We start from the raw sequence: 20,715 nt of genomic DNA, 5'->3' as shown, positions 1-20,715 counted from the left end.
TCAAAATGATTAATTGGAAGGTTTTAGTTTGGTAGCGGAAGAGGAAGATGCGTTGATTTATGTAATATTTATAAATATCAAGGGGGGATGGCGAAAATAGGCATGATTATCTGTCATCACATCAACGAAGCCAGAGCACAACAGCCAAGCAAAACTACGAACGCCGAGAAAAGAAGACGAGGGAGGGTGGAGAAACACCGTTAAAATAAATTTCCCAATCTGGTTCTCCGTTGCTCGCTTCTCCGATTCCTCCTGCCGCGGCTATTTTGTAGGCGCTCGCGCTGCGATTAAACCACGCCATTCGTGGAGAAGGCGAGGAAGATTGAGAGGACATTCTTTGAGGGCCGGAGGGGAGTGCGGCCGGCCATCGCCGCGCGCGAGACGGCGACCGGCTATGATCTGATCCGCGCCTGGAGGAATCGCCGGAAAGATCCGTGGAGCTTCGTGACTTTTGGGGGCAGAAAAAAGTGTGCCTTTTGAGGGGGATTTTTTTTTTTTCATTTCTTTCCATCATGCCGGAATCTGGTTTCTATTGTTCCAAGAAGACGGACGATATCTGCGAGGATGTCTGCGGCGAGGTGATTCTTGATTCGCTTCCCTTTTTTTCCAGATGTAATCCTTATTTCTTCGACCTTTTTTAGGGTTTGGAATCGGTTATTTCGTTTTTTTTTTCTGCGTGATTTTAGTTTGTTCTTCAGGTTCTTCATCCGTGACCTAGATAATGTTGGCCTTGTTGGTTTGCTTTGTTTCAAATTATTGCTGATTTTGAAAAAGGAAAGGTCTCAACTTTAGAGATTGGACCGCAAAGTTCAGCCTTTCTGCGAATTATCTCGTACGAGTCTGCTTCCCTTTTTCATCGCTTTATTTTCTCTCACGCAGATGTCGAAGGCAGGTCTGAGCATGTCGCGACTCCGTTGCGCTCTCCGAGGATTCGATTTCAAGGCATTGCTTCTCCTCCTCATCGGAGTTCCTATCCTTGTTGTTATCATCTACTTGCATGGGCAAAAGATCACCTACTTCCTCCGACCCATCTGGGAGTCCCCTCCCAAACCCTTCCGCACCATCCCCCACTACTATCATCACAACGTCTCAATGGAGCGCCTCTGCCAGATTCATGGGTGGGGCGTTCGGGACACCCCTCGCCGTGTTTATGATGCTGTCTTGTTCAGCAACGAACTCGATATGCTCGAGATCCGGTGGCAAGAGCTCAGTCCGTACGTCTCAGAGTTTGTCCTCCTTGAATCCAATTCTACTTTCACTGGTCTGATAAAGCCCCTCTCTTTTGACAACAATCGGCAACGATTTAAGTTTGCTGAGTCACGGCTAACCTATGGTAATATTGGGGGAAGGTTCGTGAAGGGAGAGAATCCCTTTGTTGAGGAGTCGTACCAGCGAGTGGCCCTGGATCAGCTTCTAAGGATAGCAGGTATCGAGGATGATGACTTGTTGATCATGTCTGATGTTGATGAGATCCCAAGCGGCCATACAATTGACCTCCTGAGGTGGTGTGATGAGATTCCTGAGAAACTTCATCTGCAACTCCGTAATTATCTCTACTCGTTTGAGTTTTACCTTGATGACAAGAGTTGGAGGGCTTCCATTCACAGGTACCGGTTAGGGAAGACCAGATATGCCCATTTCCGTCAGACTGATGATCTGTTTGCTGATTCCGGTTGGCATTGTAGCTTCTGTTTCCGTCATATAAGTCAATTCATATTTAAGATGAAGGCATATAGCCATGTCGACCGTGTGAGATTTGCCTACTACTTGAATCCTAGCAGAATTCAAGATGTGATATGTCGAGGAGCAGACCTGTTTGACATGCTTCCAGAGGAATACACATTTCAACAAATTATTGCTAAGTTGGGTTCAATACGTAGTTCATATTCTGCTGTCGGTCTTCCTTCTTATCTACTTCAGCATGTTGACCAGTATCGGTACCTCTTGCCTGGCAATTGCAGGCGAGAAAGTGAGTGAGTTTTCGTTGATGGTACTTCTGATTGCTTGCATATGCTACAGGGTCTTGTTGAGAAAATTGATGAGTATCTAAAACTGTTGGATGATGCCTCCGGGATGAACTGCAAGCAGTGGAGTTTTATTGTGATGTGATATAATGTTAGTGAAGCTGATTGTATTTCTACAAGTTTTCCTGGTTCCATCGCTATTTATTAGTCGAGGGAGGTCAGGAAAATTTAGTAGCACTGGAGGTTCGACTCTACTTACCTCATTGATATATAATATTATACCAGTTATTGTAGAAAGGAAATTGAGGAATGTTTGATTGGTGGATTTTTGAAAACTAATTTATTCATGTATTTTCTTCAAAGTTCTCTAGAAATTTATCAACCTCATCATTACATGTCCTGTGTTACTTCTCTATTAGATGATGGCTACTGGATAGGATTGTGGAGGTGGCTTTTGATTTCTAATAATAAATGTGAATGGGCTAAGGTCTTAGCTCCCTGCATGGTGGTAATGCAGAGGCAAGGGCATGAAAATGGAGCTAAACGAAACTCATTACATCCTGGATCTCTTTCAAGCTTTTCTTTGCCATCAGTCCTTAGTGAAAGCTGCCTGGGTTTTCATGCTATTAAATTATATCCGCTGAAACTTTATGTATGAGATGCTTATGACCACCGCATGGATTTTGATCTAACTCTCAGCTCCTCTAGGAGTTATGCTACCAATCTTATGATATATGATATCATCATTCTATTGCTTCCAATTCCTACTATGGTTGAATAATACCTGTTGTAGTATGGTGATCTCTGATGAGTTACCGGATGAATCATTTCAATTTGTGATTGTGTTTGATTACTTGAGAGTTGAGAATTTGTTTTATCTTCTATTTCTGTTATCAATCTTGAGGTTAACAGCATGCATTCCTGTGAATAAGATGTTTACTTGTTGCACTGAACTGTTGAGCTTCTGAACTTATCTTGCTACTTGAAGCATTGGTGTTGATATGGTTGTAGCAAAGAAGTTTGTATTATTTCTCTCTTTTAATTTGTGTTATTCATGCTCGTTTTATTTGTTATCCATTAATATGCAACATGATCAGTCATTCAAATATCTTGTTCCTTTTGGTTATTCCTTTGGAAGTTTTCATTTCGAAATTGATTCCTCTCTTCTATTAATCACTTGTCAATCTATGTCATGATGAGTCGTTCAACGTATTGCTTGTTTGTTTATTCGTTAAACTGAAAGTTTGATTTGGTGAGTTCTGAAATATGACCTTTTTCTCCCTAAAAATTTAGGAACCTCGATTTAGCTTCCAAGGTTTATTTTTAGAGTCAATTTCACCAAAATAATTCCAATTAGGTTACTCATGATAATCAAAAAAGTTTATTTGGTTCTCCATTAGGATTGAACCAAAACAAAAAAATGTCCCACTTCTCATCTATGTATCTGGGACTCTTGTGGACCATGTGCAGTTTCTATTGTTAATTTTTCAGTCATATTCCATGCATTAATTCCTATTTACCTGACGATATAGAATCTGCAGCTAATAAGCAGTGACTATGTTAAATGAAGAGAATAAGCACAAGCATCATTTGTTTTTTATTTCAACTTTGAGGTTAAGATTCATTTCCAGAACTATGCGTTTGACTTAAGGTTTACTTGATTTCCTCTTGAGGCTTTTTAGTTAATCGTTTCAGACTGCACTCCATACCCAGGTTCGTCGTGCAATTGAAACTACTTTTGAAGTGATGATGCAACCTGTATTTAGAAAATTTGAAATAAATAGCAAATGCCGGCATGAATTCTTCCTATCAACTATATTTACGATTTGATGTAATGTTTGTGCTCTAGATGGTAATCGTTTTGTAAGCCTAGCTGGTTCATTCGTGATGTATCTTGCTCCTTGTTTGGTATCAACCTATGGGCAGCCCTCTTCGAATTCAAATTCATATGGTTATGATGTACATGGGATTGTTTGTTGTTTAATTTGCTTTTCAATGCTTACGAAAGATAACTGAAATATTGGAGGAGTGATTCAGTTCAAGCAAGCTTCATATTGCAGGAGCATGGTATAACAGGAAACTTTATGCACGGTTCTTGTGTTGCAGCATGAAGAAACTTTATGCATGGTATAACAGGAGCATGGGATTGTCTTTTGCAGCATGAAGAAACTGATGACAGCCATTTAAAATCAATTTTGCTCCCTTGTTCACTCGTCGTTAGATTGTTCATTCTTGTTGATCCTGTCTGAGTGCTGAGTTGATGAACGTTGGAGACGTGACGCTCCTGTTGACTGGTCGAAGATTCCAAAGATGTAGATCCGTTGCCGTCGTAAACCTGCAAACACAGTATCGAGCCGCGGAGGGGTTCCCCGGCGATGACCCTCCGATGTTCAAGTCAAATCTTCGGCAGAAAGAAGTAAAGCGAAGAAGAAATGAGAACTGTAGCTACAATAGAATAGTGAGCATACCTCCATCGACGTCTAGGGGTCCTTATATAGGGCTCCCCATAGGCGCGCGCACACTACCCGAGGTGTGCGCGTTCCTCAAAACATACCTGGAATGGATGTGTCAGAAAAGCGTGCAGGACACCATACTTTAATAGCACGAGCATATCTCTGACGTGACAATGAAACTTTCCCTCGTACGATTCTCTATCTGATCGTGTCGCCAACCATGCCTCTTGCCGGCGACACTAGTTTTTAGGAAGATATCGCCAACTGTTCCCTTTGTCCTTTTCCGGACCGAGCGTAGGAACCGCTCGGCTAGCACCTTTCCCGGGTCGAGCGGAGGAACTGCTCGGCTAGTACCTTTCCCGGGTCGGGCGGAGGCCGTCAGCTAACGGCCTCCAGGCGGATGCCCGCTCGGCCTAATGCCGTGTCTACTGTTAGCCGAGCGGGATGGTCGCTCGGCTTCCGTTTCTTCCCGCTTTGCCTCGTGAGCGTCAGAAACTCGGCGTCAGACCGAGCTGTCGAAATGCCGGGTCGACTATTCCTCCTGCTGATCAGGAAGGTAATCCACCCCCGGTCGAACGGCTATCGGGTGTTGACCACTTTGACCTCCTGCCGAGCGGGCCCCCCTTACCACCGGATCACATGTCCTCCCTTCGAGTCTAGTCGAAAGAGGCTGAAAGTCCGACTAACTAGACGAATAGCTTGGCGAGTGGTTGGTCGGTCGGCTGATAGATGAGTTAGATCCCACTCGGTCTCCGTAGGACTGATCTTTCTTCCCCGGTCGATGCTTTGTGTCTTTATACTTAGTATTTTGGATACTTTTCTTCACCGCTTTCGAAGGGGCGTGGGCCGATCAGTTAATGCTGACGTCGTCCGAATCTCCTCGCGATGCGTGCAAACCAGTTCCATTAAGGCCAAGCATGCGCCCATTAAATGTTGTCCCGTGGGATGACGCCACGTGTCACCGGCACAGCTGCTGCACTCCGAGGTGCCAGCTGTTGATGTGACGTTTGGTGGTTCGAATTCAACGGTCGGATGTGCGCTCCGATTCCTGCGCCCTAGATCGGATGGCACTGATCAGCCGCGCCCATCTTTATAAAGCCGCCTCACCGACTCCTGCTTCCTCGCTGTTGCTTTCGTATTCGTGTGTTTCGGCGATTGTCAACGTCCAGTGCTCCGGCGATCGTTTGTGTTCAGCGTTCTGGTGATCATTTGCGCTTCATTCCCCTGTAAGCTTTCGGGTTTTGTTCCGTCGCCTTCCTTTCTCTCCTTTTTAGCGTTTTCCGGTGCGCCGTCTTCTGTCGAGTAATCTTTCGCTTTATTTCTCCAGTGATTCCTTCTGTTTCTCCGTTTTTCAATCGTGGCTAGTTCCTCTCAACAGTCGACCCGACCCCTAGTCTCTGGTATACCACCATGGAGACCTTGTTTGATGCGGGCGACGTGGCACACCTCATCAATGCTTTTGGCATCCTGCCCGACCATGAGATTGTCCTGGCCGGACCATCCGATCGGTCACACCACCCGCCGACCGGTACTATTTGTTTCTTTCGATACCAGTTCGTGGCCGGTCTTCGGTTTCTCATCCATCCGTTCATAACCGAAGTTTGTAACTTTTTTTGAATCCCGCTCGCCCAGCTCGTCCCCAATTCCTTTCGCTTGTTATGTGGTGTAGTTGTGCTATTTAAAGTGCACAACATCCCGCTGACCCCTCGGGTTTTCCATTACTTCTACTACCCCAAACAATCCGAGCTGGACACTTATTTATTTCAATCCCGCGTTGGCCTAGTCTTCTTCGACAAGATGTCCTCCTCCAACAAACACTGGAAGGAATACTTTTTTTATTTGAGACTCCCCGAGTGACCGTACTTTCGTACTCAATGACAGACCACCCTACCACCCTCGCCCGAGTTGAAGAGGTATAAGACTCAGCCAGATTACCTCCATGCTGCTAATATGTTGGTCGGGCTGAAGTTCAACATTCACAAGCTGCTACCAGAAGGCCTGATGTACATGTTCGGGCTAAGTCCGAGCCAAGTGAAGCTCCCGAGCAGCCTAGGTATGAAATTTCTTAATTTTTTTCCTTTTGAGTCTAACTGATTCTGTTCTTCTCTTGCAGCCGACACCCTGATGCGCACCCGAGTAGCTGGGAAGGCTAAGCAGGCCGAGATTGAAGCAGCAGTTGCTAAGGAGATGGAGTGGCTCGGCCTGACCCCGATCGGCTCGCAAGAGGAAACACAATCACTAGAGAAAAATACAACTGTGGGCGATGGGGCCGCCGAACGGACGCCCAGCGTGGGAGCGGCAACCAAACCAGGCTCGGTTCGTGGCGTGCCGCTCGTCATTCTTGCTGAGGGATTGGGGTCCTCGGACGACGAAGTTCCCCTCTCCCGCAAGAGGCGCCGAACGGAGACACCGTCCCGATCCGCTACTTCAGCCATTCAAGCCTCTGCAGAGGGAGATGTCCCGTCCCCAGCCCTCGTAACAGTGGAGGCTACTTCCTCCGATCGGACTCCATCCGTGGCTAAGCTACAAGAGCCGCTTTCCGTTCAGCCACTCACCTCCCTTCCTTCGGTCGGGCGAAAGGTAACCCACTCAGCCATTCATCCCGTCTGTCCTGCCCAATCCCCCGGTCCTTCTGCCTCTGTCCATTCGGCGCCGGGCGGGAGACGATTTGCCACCGCCACCCTTCGTCTGCTGACCAAGGATCTTCGCGCGCGGGGCGACTTGCCTGAATCCCCCCAACATCAAGTCTACATCCGGGGTCGGCTCGGCCGCGTTTGGGAGGAGGTGAGGGTGCGAGCAGCCATGAAGTCCCCGGGCGCACTGGCCCACAGTCATCTGGAGATGTCCACCGGGTTAGTTCTCTCAGCTATCACTTCATAAATTATCTCCGATCGGCGCTAATATTTGTTTGCAGTACTGGGTGGAGAGCATCGCCATGTGCTAGCGGTTGGCACAGGTGGAAGATGAGATGAAGAAGCTCAAAATTTCTGGAGAAGGCTCTTCCTCCCGGGGGCCGCTGTCCGCTCGGCTAAAGGCCGAGCTGGAGAGGGCCTAACAACTTCTGACGGAGGAGCAACAGAAATCGGCCGAGCAGGCCAGTAGGCTGAGTCAGATTGAGGCTCAATTGAAGACTTACGACCGAAAACTTGATTTGGCCACCACACGGAAACAATGCGCCATCGCCGATTTGGAAGAAAAGAATAAAGAAGCCCGACAGTTGGCCGAAGATCTGAAGAAGGCCAAGGACTCTCTATCTGCCGAGCGGGAGGGCGATCGGCTAAGGAGGTCGAACTTCAAGGCCAAATGAAGCGTCTCGAAGAGGAATTAGAGGTTTCGCGCACCGCCTTAAAGACTTATCAGTAGGTCGAGCCGAGTCACTTCGCGGTCCTGAAGCAACAGTACCTCCGCTCAGACCAGTTCACGGGGAAGGCGGCCGATTGGATCGTCTAATCGTTTGAGCTGGCGATTGAGGCGACGCTCAACCAACTGAAAATGAACGTGAATCGCGTCCAACTCCTCGAATCCATCCCCAACGAGGTTTTTGAATATATCGAGTGAGCGAGGGGTCAGTAGAGTTTTTTTGAAAGTCTTGACTATAATCCTGCCGCTCGGCAGCACTTATTAATGAAATCATTTTGCGCCCTCTTCATTTGGAGCATAGTCCTGCTTGGCTATGGCGCCCATGACATTATTGAAATATTCGTTTAGGATCATACCTCTGGGGTTTAGAGTCGTCGCTCGACTTCAATTTTAACGTATACGTGTTGGTTGCTACTCAGAAAGCCTAGAGGTTCCACTGTATAAAAATTTTGTACAAAGGTCTGAACCTTTTCCTAGCTACCATGTGTTCTTTTAAATTAAATTTTGGATTGCCTGCGGAACTTAACACGTTTGATCCAAAACTTAATCTATTTGTTCTTTTAGGTTTTGACTTGGGTCTCCTGCGGAACTTAACACGTTAATCACCTTAAGTTATTAATTCCATTAAATATTATTTTTCATAATTGGTTCCCAGTACTGACGTGGCGAGGCACACAGCCTTCTTGGATATGGGAGCAACCACCACCGACTAGACAAAACTTTTTATGGAAAGCTAATATTTAATTTCCTAAAATAACTTTAGGTTAACCGAAAAGAACAATCAAATCACAAGGAAAAATAAAACAAAAGAACACAACATCGAAAAATATATTCGAAACACTAAAATCATATGCCTCTTGTATTTGGTATTATTTCCAAAAATAACTAGTATGATGCGGAAAGGAAAAATACTAGTTATACCTTTTAGAAAGACCTCTTGATCTTCTACCGTATTCCTCTTCTAACCTCGGACGTTGTGTGGGCAACGATCTTCCGAGATGAGAACCCCCTTTCCACCTTCCTTCTTTCTTCTAGATTTCGGCCACAATAAACTCTTCCAAGGATGAAGAATTTCGGCCACCGTCAATGCTCCAAGGGATGCTAGAGACGAGGCTTGCTTTCTCTCCTTCTTCTCCTTCCTTGATCCGGCCACAAACAAAAGCTCCACCAAAAGATGAGTTTCGGCCAACAAGAGGAGAGGAGAGAAATAGGGTCGGCCATCAAAACCAAAGAGGAGAGGAAAGAAAAAGAATAGAAGTTCATCTCATGAAGGCTCCTCTACCTCCTCTTTTATAATCTTTGGTTTTGGCAAATAAGGAAACTTTAATAAAAACTTCCTTAATTCCTTTGCCATGAAAAAGAAAATTTAATTAATTAAAATCAAATTCCTCTTCTTAATCAACATGGCCGGCCACACAACAAACCTCCAATCAAAGGAAATTTAATTCAATCAAGAATTAAAACCTTCCTAATTTGTTTCCGAGAATTTATAAAAATTTCTCCAATAATTTAATCCCTTCATGATTGGTTTATAAAAAGGAAATTTAATAAATTAAAATCTTTCTTTTAAACATGTGGATAAAAAGGAAATTATCTCTAAAAATTAAAATCTCTTTTAATCTACAAATAAGGAAAGATATCAAATCTTTTCTTAATCTTTTGTAGAAACTAATAAAAGAGAATTATTAATTTTTTAAACTTTCTTTTAAATCATGAACATGGTTAAAAAGGAAAGTTTTTATTAAAATCAACCTTTTAATCTACAAATAAGGAAAGAGATTTAGCTCTTCTCTTAATCTTTTGTAGAATCTTATAAAAGGAAAGATTAAAATTTTTAAACTCTTTTTTAAAACATGTTATCCAAATAAGAAAAATTTTAAAAAATAAAAATCCTTTTTATTTTAATTTGGGCCAGCCACACCAAGCTTGAACACAAGCTAGGGCTGGCCACCTTGAAGCACCCATGAACCAAACTTTGGCCGGCCCTAGCTTGGTCTCCAAGCTAGCTTGGCCGGCCCCTTATGGGATGGGTAAGAAGGTGGGTATAGTACTCTATAATTAAGATGCTACGATAGGGACCGAGAGGAGGAATTGGTTTTGGTCTCCCGATAAAATTAAGCATCCCGTGTTCGTCCCGAACAAACAACTTAATTTTATCAATAATAATTCATTCCACTAGAGAACTATTATTGAACTACCGCACCAATCCCAAATTACATTTTGGGCTCCTTCTTATTATGAGTGTGTTAGTTTCCCTGTGTTTAAGATAACAAATGTCCACTAATTAAGTAAGTTACTGACAACTCACTTAATTAATATCTATCTCCAAGAGTAGTACCACTCAACTTCATCGTCATGTCGGACTAAGTCCACCTGCAGGGTTTAACATGACAATCCTTATGAGCTCCTCTTGGGGACATTCTCAACCTAGATTACTAGGACACAGTTTCCTTCTATAATCAACAACACACACTATAAGTGATATCATTTCCCAACTTATCGGGTTTATTGATTCATCGAACTAAATCTCACTCATTGATAAATTAAAGAAATAAATATCAAATATATGTGCTTGTTATTATATTAGGATTAAGAGTACACACTTCCATAATAACTAAGGTCTTTGTTCCTTTATAAAGTCAGTATAAAAGAAACGACCTCTAATGGTCCTACTCAATACACTCTTAGTGTACTAGTGTAATTATATAGTTAAGATAAACTAACATCTAATTACACTACGACCTTCCAATGGTTTGTTCCTTTCCATCATGGTCGTGAGCTACTGTTTATAATTTATAAGGTACTGATAACATGATCCTCTGTGTGTGACACCACACACAATATTATCTACAATATAAATTAATTGAACAACTACATTTATCAAAAATGTAGTCATTTGACCAATGTGATTCTTATTTCTAGATAAATGTTTATACCAAAAGCTAGGCTTTTAGTATACATACTAACAATCTCCCACTTATACTAAAAGACTAAGCTGCTATATCTGCTGCCATACATCTGATTCCCAACCCTTCAACATGCCCATCAAAAGCTCTTGCCTTAAGGACCTTAGTGAAAGGATCTATAGGTCATCACCTGATGCAATATAGGCGGCAACAACTTTTCCTCGTTTATACGATTTCTCGTATTTGGTGGTACTTGCGCTCTATTGTGTTTACCTGCCTTATAGACTTATGGTTTCTTCGAGTTTGCTACTGCACCAATATTATTACAATAAATTGTAATAATCTTTGGACAAACCAGAAATCATATCTAAGTCTATCTTGAGGTTATTGAGTCATTCAACTTTTATGGCCACCTCAGAGGCTTGCCATATACTAAGCTTCTATGGTGGAGTTTAGAAAAACACCTATGCTTATCACTCTTCCATAGTTATGACTTTACCTCCTAAAGTAAACACAAAACCCCGAGGTTGACTTATTATTGTCCCTATTGGAAGTCAAAATCCGTGCAACCCATAGGGACCAAATTAACTGCCTTGTAAGCTAGCATATAATCTCTAGTGCCTTTAAGGTACTAATATATGCTTTACTGCAGTCTAATGTCCTTATCTAGGGTTACTTTGATATCTGCTAACTATGCCCTTGGCAAAACAGATTTATAGCATACATTAGGCTTCCGACAGCCGAAGCATAAAGAACTGCCTTTATTTCTTTTATCTCCTTTGATGTCTACAGAGACATATCTTTCGATAAAGTTACTCCATGCTAAAAAGGTAAGAAACCTTTCTTGGAGTTTTGCATGCTTAAAACGAGCAAGGATTTTTTTTCAATGTATAAAGCTTGAGATAAGTAAAATATTCTTTTCTTGCGATCCCTTATTACTTTGATCTCAAGAATATATACATTCTCCCAAGTCCTTTATATCGAATTGTTTGGATAACCATACCCTTACTTCTGACAACATTTTGATATTGTTTCCAACTACCAAAAATGTTATCTACGTATAGTACAAGAAATACCACCACGTTTCCATCACACCTTTTATATACACAAGACTTATCTGGTTACTAAATAAATTCATAGGTTTGGATTACTTTGATAAACCGGATGTTCCAAGACCTTGAAGCTTTGCCTCAGTCCATAGACTGATTGAGCTTGCACACAAGATGCTCTTAGCCCTTTGCAATGAATCCTTCTGGTTGCTTATATGGATGCTTTCTTCAAGACTTCCATTAAAGAATGCTGTCTTGACATCCACTTGCCAAATAGATAAAATAATCCGGATAGACTTAAGCATGGCTACCAGTGAAAAAGTTTCTTTTTTCATCAAGCCTTGCTTTGAAAGTTTCTACCTTCCTGTCTATCCCTCTTTTCCTATTATAGACCTTTTTACACCCAAAGGCTTTACACCATTTGGTGGTTCTACAAGCTTCCAGACTTTATTAGAATACATATATTCTAATTCTATTATTCATTACTCTTTGCCAAGATGTTGCATCTTTATCTTGGAGTGCTTCGTCATATGTCCGGAGATCAGGTTCATGTCCTCCTGGGATCGAGTCCAAAAATTCTCCTAAAACATGAATCTTTTTAGGTTGCCTAACAACCCTCCCACTACGATGAGGCACTTTCTGTAATTGTGTATCATTTGTGATACGTGTTGCAGTTTCCTTGTGGTATCTCATCTTGTACAGTTGGTACTAGATTAGACATGTCTTTTATTATTTCCGTAAGAACAAATTTACTTATGGGCACTTGGTTTATTACATAGTCCTTTTCTAAAAATCGGTCATTGATACTATCAATGACCTTCTGATTTTTAAAACTATAAACCTACTTTCATTTCTCTAGGATAACTCACAAACAAGTGAATTCCTGTCCAACTTATCATTGTCTCTCTTCAGCATATGTGCTAGACTACCCGAATCCGAATATGCTTTAAAATAGGCTTACGCCTATTCAACAATTCTATATGAGTAGAGAGTTCTGACTTTGGAAGGTACTATGTTCACTTTCGTTTCCAGAGTATATCCTTAAAATGAATTTGGTAATTTTCTAAATAACTCATCATTAATCTACTTATTTCCATAAGAGTCTTATACCTTCATTTTTCTACACCATTCTGTTGGGGTATACCAGGTGTTGTTAGTTGGGATTGAATCCCTACTTCTGATAAGTGACTCCTAAATTCTCCCAAAAAGGTACTTGCCACTACGATCTTGCCGTACTGTCTTGATATGTTTACTTTGACGTTTCTCCACATCAGCCTCGTACTCTTTGAACTAATCAAAGCACTTAGACTTGCGGCACATTAAGTAAATGTATCCGTATCTCAAATAGTTGTCTATAAAATAGATGAGATATTTGAAAATACCTTTTGTCTGGATAGTCACAAATCAGAATGAACCAATTCCTATATATCTTTGGCTTCATACCCCTTAGACTTAAAAGCTTCTTGGTTATTTTCCTTCCAAGTAAGACTCGCAGGTTGGAAAGATTTCCACTACTAATGAACCCAAAAGTTCATCAGCTACCAATGAATCCTACTTAAGTTAATATAACCTAGCCTTAGATGTCAAAGATATAATTGGTTCATTTTCGAAGGTTGCTTTCTCTTAAGTTAGAAGATGTGTTACTAATTTCCATTTGTTGCATCGTGGGAGTTATTGGATTATAAATTGTCAACCAACATACCAGAATAGATAACTTCCCTATTTTTCTTGATAACAATTTTGTTATCAAAATAGACACAATATCTATTCTATAATAGTTTAGAAACTGAAATCAGGTTCTTTCTAAACTTAGTATGTAAAGACAATTTCTAATAATCCAAATTTTATTCCTATTAGAGAATAAATCTCTCCCACTGCAATAGCTGCTACTTTTGTAGTAGTGCCCATGTGGACGGTGTTTTTTTTTTATTTTCATTTAGTTGTCGGGTTTCCTGGAACCCTGCAATGAATTGCAGACATGATTAATGACATCTGTATCTACACTCCAGGTTCTGGTAGATAACACCACTAGACATGTTTCAATTAATGAATTAAATACACCTAAATTGTTCTTAGTTCTAAGAAGACAGTCTACCTTAATGTCCAAGTCCTATTTACAATCATTACAATTGGGACTACTAAGTCTTTTCTATAGTATAACAACTAGGGGATTGACAAACATTTTAAATCCTAAGAATCACAAAAATATTTGGTCAAGATCAATTCTTAAAAATCCCTATGAATTTTGTATGCCACGATAGTGTGGTCGTATACAAGATCAAAAAGGAGATTTTATCCATTAATTTTATTATCTCGTCAACTTTACTTTATGACGAATTAATAGTTGATCTGTTTTTGATCAAATATTTGGTCAAAACCTTTTGAATTTAAAATAACATTGATTCCTCAAACAATATTATTTAAATTCACCAACACCTCAAACACCGTGAATTTTGCATGCCACGATAGTGTGGACGTATACAAAATTAAACATTTGTAAGAGGAGGAGTTTATCCATTAATTATCTTGTCAATAAATCTTTATGACAAATAAAATTACCTTAAACACCGTGAATTTTGTTGTTAGGATGTATACTAAAAGCCTAGCTTTTGGTATAAACATTTATCTAGAAATAAGAATCACATTGGTCAAATGTCTACATTTACGATAAATGTAGTTGCTCAATTAATTTATATTGTAGATGACATGGTGTGTGGTGTCACACACAGAAGATCATGTTATCGGTTCCTTATAAATTATAAACAGTAGCTCACGACCAAGATGGAAAGGAACAAACCATTGGAAGGTCGTAGTGTAATTATGTATTAGTTTATCTTAACTATATAATTACACTAGTACACTTAGAGTGTATTGAGTAGGACTATTTGAGGTCGTTTCTTTTTATACTGACTTTATAAAGGAATAAAGACCTCAGTTATTATAGAAGTGTGTGCTCTTAATCTTAATATAATAACAAGCACATATATTTGATATTTATTTCTTTAATTTATCAATGAGTGAGATTTAGTTCGATAAATCAATAAGCCCGATAAGTTGGGAAATGATATCACTTATAGTGTGTGTTGTTGATTATAGAAGGAAACTGTGTCCTAGTAATCTAGGTTGAGAATGCCCCCAAGAGGAGCTCATAAGGATTGTCATGTTAAACCCTGCAGGTGGACTTAGCCCGACATGACGATGAAGTTGAGTGGTACTACTCTTGGACTAAGATATTAATTAAATGAGATGTCAGTAACTCACTTAATTAGTGGACATTCGACATCTTAAACACAGGGAGACTAACACACTCATAATAAGAAGGAGCCAAAAATGTAATTTGGGATTGGTGCGGTAGTTCAATAATAGTTCTATAGTGGAATGAATTATTATTGATAAAATTAAGTTGTGTGTTCGGGGCGAACACGGGATGCTTAATTTTATCGGGAGACGAAAACCAATTCCTCCTCTCGGTCCCTATCGTAGCCTCTTATTTATAGAGTATTATACCCACCTATACCCACCTTCTATACACACCTAAAGGGGGTCGGCCAAGCTAGCTTGGGAACCAAGCTAGGGCCGGCCTAAGTATGCCGGCCCTAGCTTGAACCCAAGCTAGAGGGGCCGGCCAAATTAAATTAAAAAAGAATTTTAATTTTAATTTTTATTATGTGGAAGATATAATTTATTAAAGAGAATTAAAATTAAATTATCTCTCTTGTAAAAGATCTACAAAAGATTAAAGAAAGAGATTAGATCTCTTTCCTTATTTGTAGATTGGTGAGATATTTTATTTTCTCTTTAAAAATTATTCACATGTTGTAAAATTAAAATTATGGAAATTTCTTTTTATCAACCATGAAGAGATTTTGAAGAGAAATTTTATTTTTAAAAATTTCCGGAAACAAATTAGGAAGTTTTAATTGTTGATTGAAACTTGTCTAATTTGATTTCATGATGTGGCCGACCATTAGAATTTAATTGGAGAAATTTTATTTTATTTTTTCTCAATTAAATCATGTCAAGGAAATTAAGAAAATTTTATTGTAATTAAATTTCCTAATTTGCTTAGGCCAAGGAATATAAAAGAAGGGGTGAGGGTGCCTTCATGAGATACAACCTCTATTATTTCTCTCCCTCTTTTGTTCCTTGGTGTGGCCGGCCATCATCCTCTCCCTCTCTTCCTCTTGTGGTGGCCGAACCTCTCTCTCCCCTTGGAGCTCCTGTGGTGGCCGGATACTACTTGGAGAAGAAGAAGAAGAAGGAGAGAAAGCTAGCATCTCTTGGAGCTTGGTTGGTGTTTTGATCTTCTTCCTTGGTGAAGCTTCCTTATTGTTGGCCGAACCTAGCTAGGAGGAGAAGAAGGTGGTTGGTGGTTTCTCATCTCGGAAGATCGTTGCCCACACAACGTCCGAGGTTAGAAGAGGAATACGGTAGAAGATCAAGAGGTCTTTCTAGAAGGTATAACTAGTAATTTTTCCTTTCCGCATCATGCTAGTTATTTATGGAAATAATACCAAATACAAGAGGCTTACGTTCTAGTATTTCGAATATGTTTTTCGAAGTTGTGTTCTTTTGTTTTTTTTCCCTTGTGATTTGATTGTTCTTTTTGGTTAACCTAAAGTTATTTTAGGAAATTAAATATTAGATTTCTATAAAAGGTTTTGTCTAGTCGGTGGTGGTTGCTCCCATATCCAAGAAGGCCATGTGCCTCGCCACGTCAGTACTGGGAACCAATTATGGAAATTAATATTTAATGGAATTAATAACTTATGGTGACTTGGGTCGAATGTGTTAAGTTCCGCAGGAGATCCAAGTCAAAACCTAAAAGAACAAATAGATTAAGTTTTGGATCAAACGTGTTAAGTTCCGCAGGCGATCCAAAATTTAATTTAAAAGAGCACATGGTAGCTAGGAAAAGGTTCAGACCTTTGTACAAAATTTTTGTACAGTGGAACCTCTAGGTTTTCCGAGTAGCAACCAACAGTTGTATGCCACGATAGTGTGGACGTATACAAAATCAAACATTTGTAAGAGGGGGTTTTAATTTTATTATCTTGTCAACCTATTTATTTGACAAATTAATAGTTGGTTTACTTCGGTCACACAAATAATAGCAGTGACTCCGATGGGGAGGATACTATTAAATGTGCCTAAGTGTATACCATTACTTGACACTAAGTCCATTAATAAGATTGTGTCCCTTCCGATGGGGAAGATCACACGCTCTTAATTAACTTCCTATAGTCATCCAAAATGGAAGTTTAAGCTAGTGATCCGCAAACAAGCTCATCCGATATAGAGGAAGGCACTCAGAGCCAACGCGAAAGCTTGTTGCATCACTTATAAACCAGTAATGGAGACAGTGGAATTTATTTAAAAACAAATCCCTCTCCCACTTAGTTATTTAAAGTGAGGAATTTTGCCTATGCTAGTCTACCTAACATGCATACTAACAAGCACACACAACACAGCATAAAAAGCAATAAATAGAAAAACTAATTTTCAACTATTATGACTTTTATCTATTGCTGTCCTCCATGTGTCGCCAACCCTAGCTGCTGCCATCTTTGGCCACCGCCACCGGGTCTAGTTGTCGCATCCATCTAGCTCCTTGTTCCGCTACGCCTCTGGTCCTCAAAAGGTTCCACGCCTTGCAAGATTCGATCCGCGACATAAATAGAATTTTACATTTTTCAATCCTATATTCCTCAGAGGAATGTACATGTAGACTAGATCGAACATAAAATAAAATTTACATCCATCGATCCTATATTCCATAAAAGGAATGTACATGTAACTAGATCAAAAAATAAAATCTTAATAAAACTAAATACAGCTCCTGCTGTATTTTATAATACAATCATGCACACACAATAAAATGCCCTTGATATGTCCAAGGGTCCAATCACACACATAATAACTATAAGCCATAATAGTTGGATCCTGCATCCACAAAGTTAGCACATCCTACTATTAACCTGCCTAAATTATGTATGACATGTGCATAATTAAACTAATACCAAATACACAGAGGCAAAACCCTAGCTCTGATACCAATTGTTGGTTGCTACTCGGAAAGCCTAGAAGTTCCACTGTACAAAAATTTTGTACAAAGGTCTGAACCTTTTCCTAGCTACCATGTGTTCTTTTAAATTAAATTTTGGATCGCCTGCGGAACTTAACACGTTTGATCCAAAACTTAATCTATTTGTTCTTTTAAGTTTTGACTTGGGTCTCCTGCGGAACTTAACACATTCGACCCAAATCACCTTAAGTTATTAATTCCATTAAATATTATTTTCCATAATTGGTTCCCAGTACTGACGTGGCGAGGCACACGACCTTCTTGGATATGGGAGCAACCACCACCGACTAGACAAAACCTTTTATGGAAAGCTAATATTTAATTTCTTAAAATAACTTTAGGTTAACCGAAATGAACAATCAAATCACAAGGAAAAATAAAACAAAAGAACACAACATCGAAAAACATATTCGAAACACTAAAATCATATGCCTCTTGTATTTGGTATTATTTCCAAAAATAACTAGTATGATGCGGAAAGGAAAAATACTAGTTATACCTTTTAGAAAGACCTCTTGATCTTCTACCGTATTCCTCTTCTAACCTCGGGCGTTGTGTGGGCAACGATCTTCCGAGATGAGAACCCCCTTTCCACCTTCCTTCTTTCTTCTAGATTTCGGCCACAATAAACTCTTCCAAGGATGAAGAATTTCGGCCACCACCAATGCTCCAAGGGATGCTACAGACGAGGCTTGCTTTCTCTCCTTCTTCTCCTTCCTTGATCCGGCCACAAACAAAAGCTCCACCAAAAGATGAGTTTCGGCCAACAAGAGGAGAGGAGAGAAATAGGGCCGGCCATCAAAACCAAAGAGGAGAGGAAAGAAAAAGAATAGAAGTTCATCTCATGAAGGCTCCTCTACCTCCTCTTTTATAATCCTTGGTTTTGGCAAATAAGGAAACTTTAATAAAAACTTCCTTAATTCCTTTGCCATGAAAAAAAAAATTTAATTAATTAAAATCAAATTCCTCTTCTTAATCAACATGGCCGGCCACACAACAAACCTCCAATCAAAGGGAATTTAATTCAATCAAGAATTAAAACCTTCCTAATTTGTTTCCGGAAATTTATAAAATTTTTTCCAATAATTTAATCCCTTCATGATTGGTTTATAAAAAAGAAATTTAATAAATTAAAATCTTTCTTTTAAACATGTGGATAAAAAGAAAATTATCTCTAAAAATTAAAATCTCTTTTAATCTACAAATAAGGAAAGATATCAAATCTTTTCTTAATCTTTTGTAGAAACTAATAAAAGAGAATTATTAATTTTTTAAACTTTCTTTTAAATCATGAACATGGTTAAAAAGGAAAGTTTTTATTAAAATCAACCTTTTAATCTACAAATAAGGAAAGAGATTTAGCTCTTCTCTTAATCTTTTGTAGAATCTTATAAAAGGAAAGATTTAAATTTTTAAACTCTTTTTTAAAACATGTTATCCACATAAGAAAAATTTTAAAAAATAAAAATCCTTTTTATTTTAATTTGGGCCAGCCACACCAAGCTTGAACCCAAGCTAGGGCCGGCCACCTTGAAGCACCCATGAACGAAACTTTGGCCGGCCCTAGCTTGGTCTCCAAGCTAGCTTGGCCGGCCCCTTATGGGATGGGTAAGAAGGTGGGTATAGGTGGGTATAGTACTCTATAATTAAGAGGCTGCGATAGGGACTTGAGGAGGAATTGGTTTTGGTCTCCCGATAAAATTAAGCATCCTGTGTTCGCCCCGAACACACAACTTAATTTTATCAATAATAATTCATTCCACTAGAGAACTATTATTGAACTACCGCACCAATTCCAAATTACATTTTGGGCCCCTTCTTATTATGAGTGTGTTAGTCTCCCTATGTTTAAGATAACAAATGTCTACTAATTAAGTTACTGACAACTCACTTAATTAATATCTATCTCCAAGAGTAGTACCACTCAATTTCATCGTCATGTCGGACTAAGTCCACCTATAGGGTTTAACATGACAATCCTTATGAGCTCCTCTTGGGGGCATTCTCAACCTAGATTACTAGGACACAGTTTCCTTCTATAATCAACAACACACACTATAAGTGATATCATTTCCTAACTTATCGGGCTTATTGATTCATCGAACTAAATCTCACCCATTGATAAATTAAAGAAATAAATATCAAATATATGTGCTTGTTATTATATTAGGATTAAGAGTACACACTTCCATAATAACTGAGGTCTTTGTTCCTTTATAAAGTCAGTATAAAAGAAACGACCTCTGATGGTCCTACTCAATACACTCTTAGTGTACTAGTGTAAGTATATAGTTAAGATAAACTAACACCTAATTACACTACGACCTTCCAATGGTTTGTTCCTTTCCATCATGGTCGTGAGCTACTGTTTATAATTTATAAGGTACTGATAACATGATCCTCTGTGTGTGACACCACACACCATATTATCTACAATATAAATTAATTGAACAACTACATTTATCATAAATGTAGTCATTTGACCAATGTGATTCTTATTTCTAGATAAATGTTTATACCAAAAGCTAGGCTTTTAGTATACATCTTAACAATACGTTAGACGATTTTCTAAGGCCGGGGTTTCACGTCGCCGCTCGACGGTCTTCAAAGCGAGGTTTTTATAGTCACCGCTCCGACTCTAGGGCTTAACGTCGCCGCTCGACGGTCCTCAAGGCGGGGTTTTTATAGTCGTCGCTCTGACTCTAGGGTTTAACGTCGCCACTCGACGGTCTTCTAGGCGGGGTTTTTATAGTCGACGCTCCGACTCTAGAATTTAATGTCGCCGCTCGACAATCTTCAAGGCGGAGTTTTTATAGTCACCGCTCCGACTCTAGGGTTTAACGACGCCGCTCGACGGTCTTCAATGCGGGGTTTTTATAGTCACCGCTTCTACTCTAG

General features: G+C 39.9%; 1 protein-coding gene across 1 annotated transcript; it reads left to right on the top strand.

The window, feature by feature from the left end:
• The first annotated feature begins 112 nt into the window (after positions 1-112).
• On the top strand, positions 113-2,364 carry LOC122021257 (beta-1,4-mannosyl-glycoprotein 4-beta-N-acetylglucosaminyltransferase-like). Its single transcript, XM_042579353.1, has 2 exons — positions 113-578; positions 880-2,364. The coding sequence occupies exons 1-2, from the start codon at positions 513-515 to the stop codon at positions 1,975-1,977; spliced, it is 1,164 nt and encodes a 387-aa protein (XP_042435287.1). The 5' UTR covers positions 113-512; the 3' UTR covers positions 1,978-2,364.
• Positions 2,365-20,715: the final 18,351 nt, after the last annotated feature.

Source organism: Zingiber officinale, chromosome 9A (genome assembly GCF_018446385.1).
Source record: "Zingiber officinale cultivar Zhangliang chromosome 9A, Zo_v1.1, whole genome shotgun sequence".
Lineage (NCBI taxonomy): Eukaryota > Viridiplantae > Streptophyta > Magnoliopsida > Zingiberales > Zingiberaceae > Zingiber > Zingiber officinale.
This window is presented reverse-complemented; position numbering and strand designations above follow the sequence as displayed.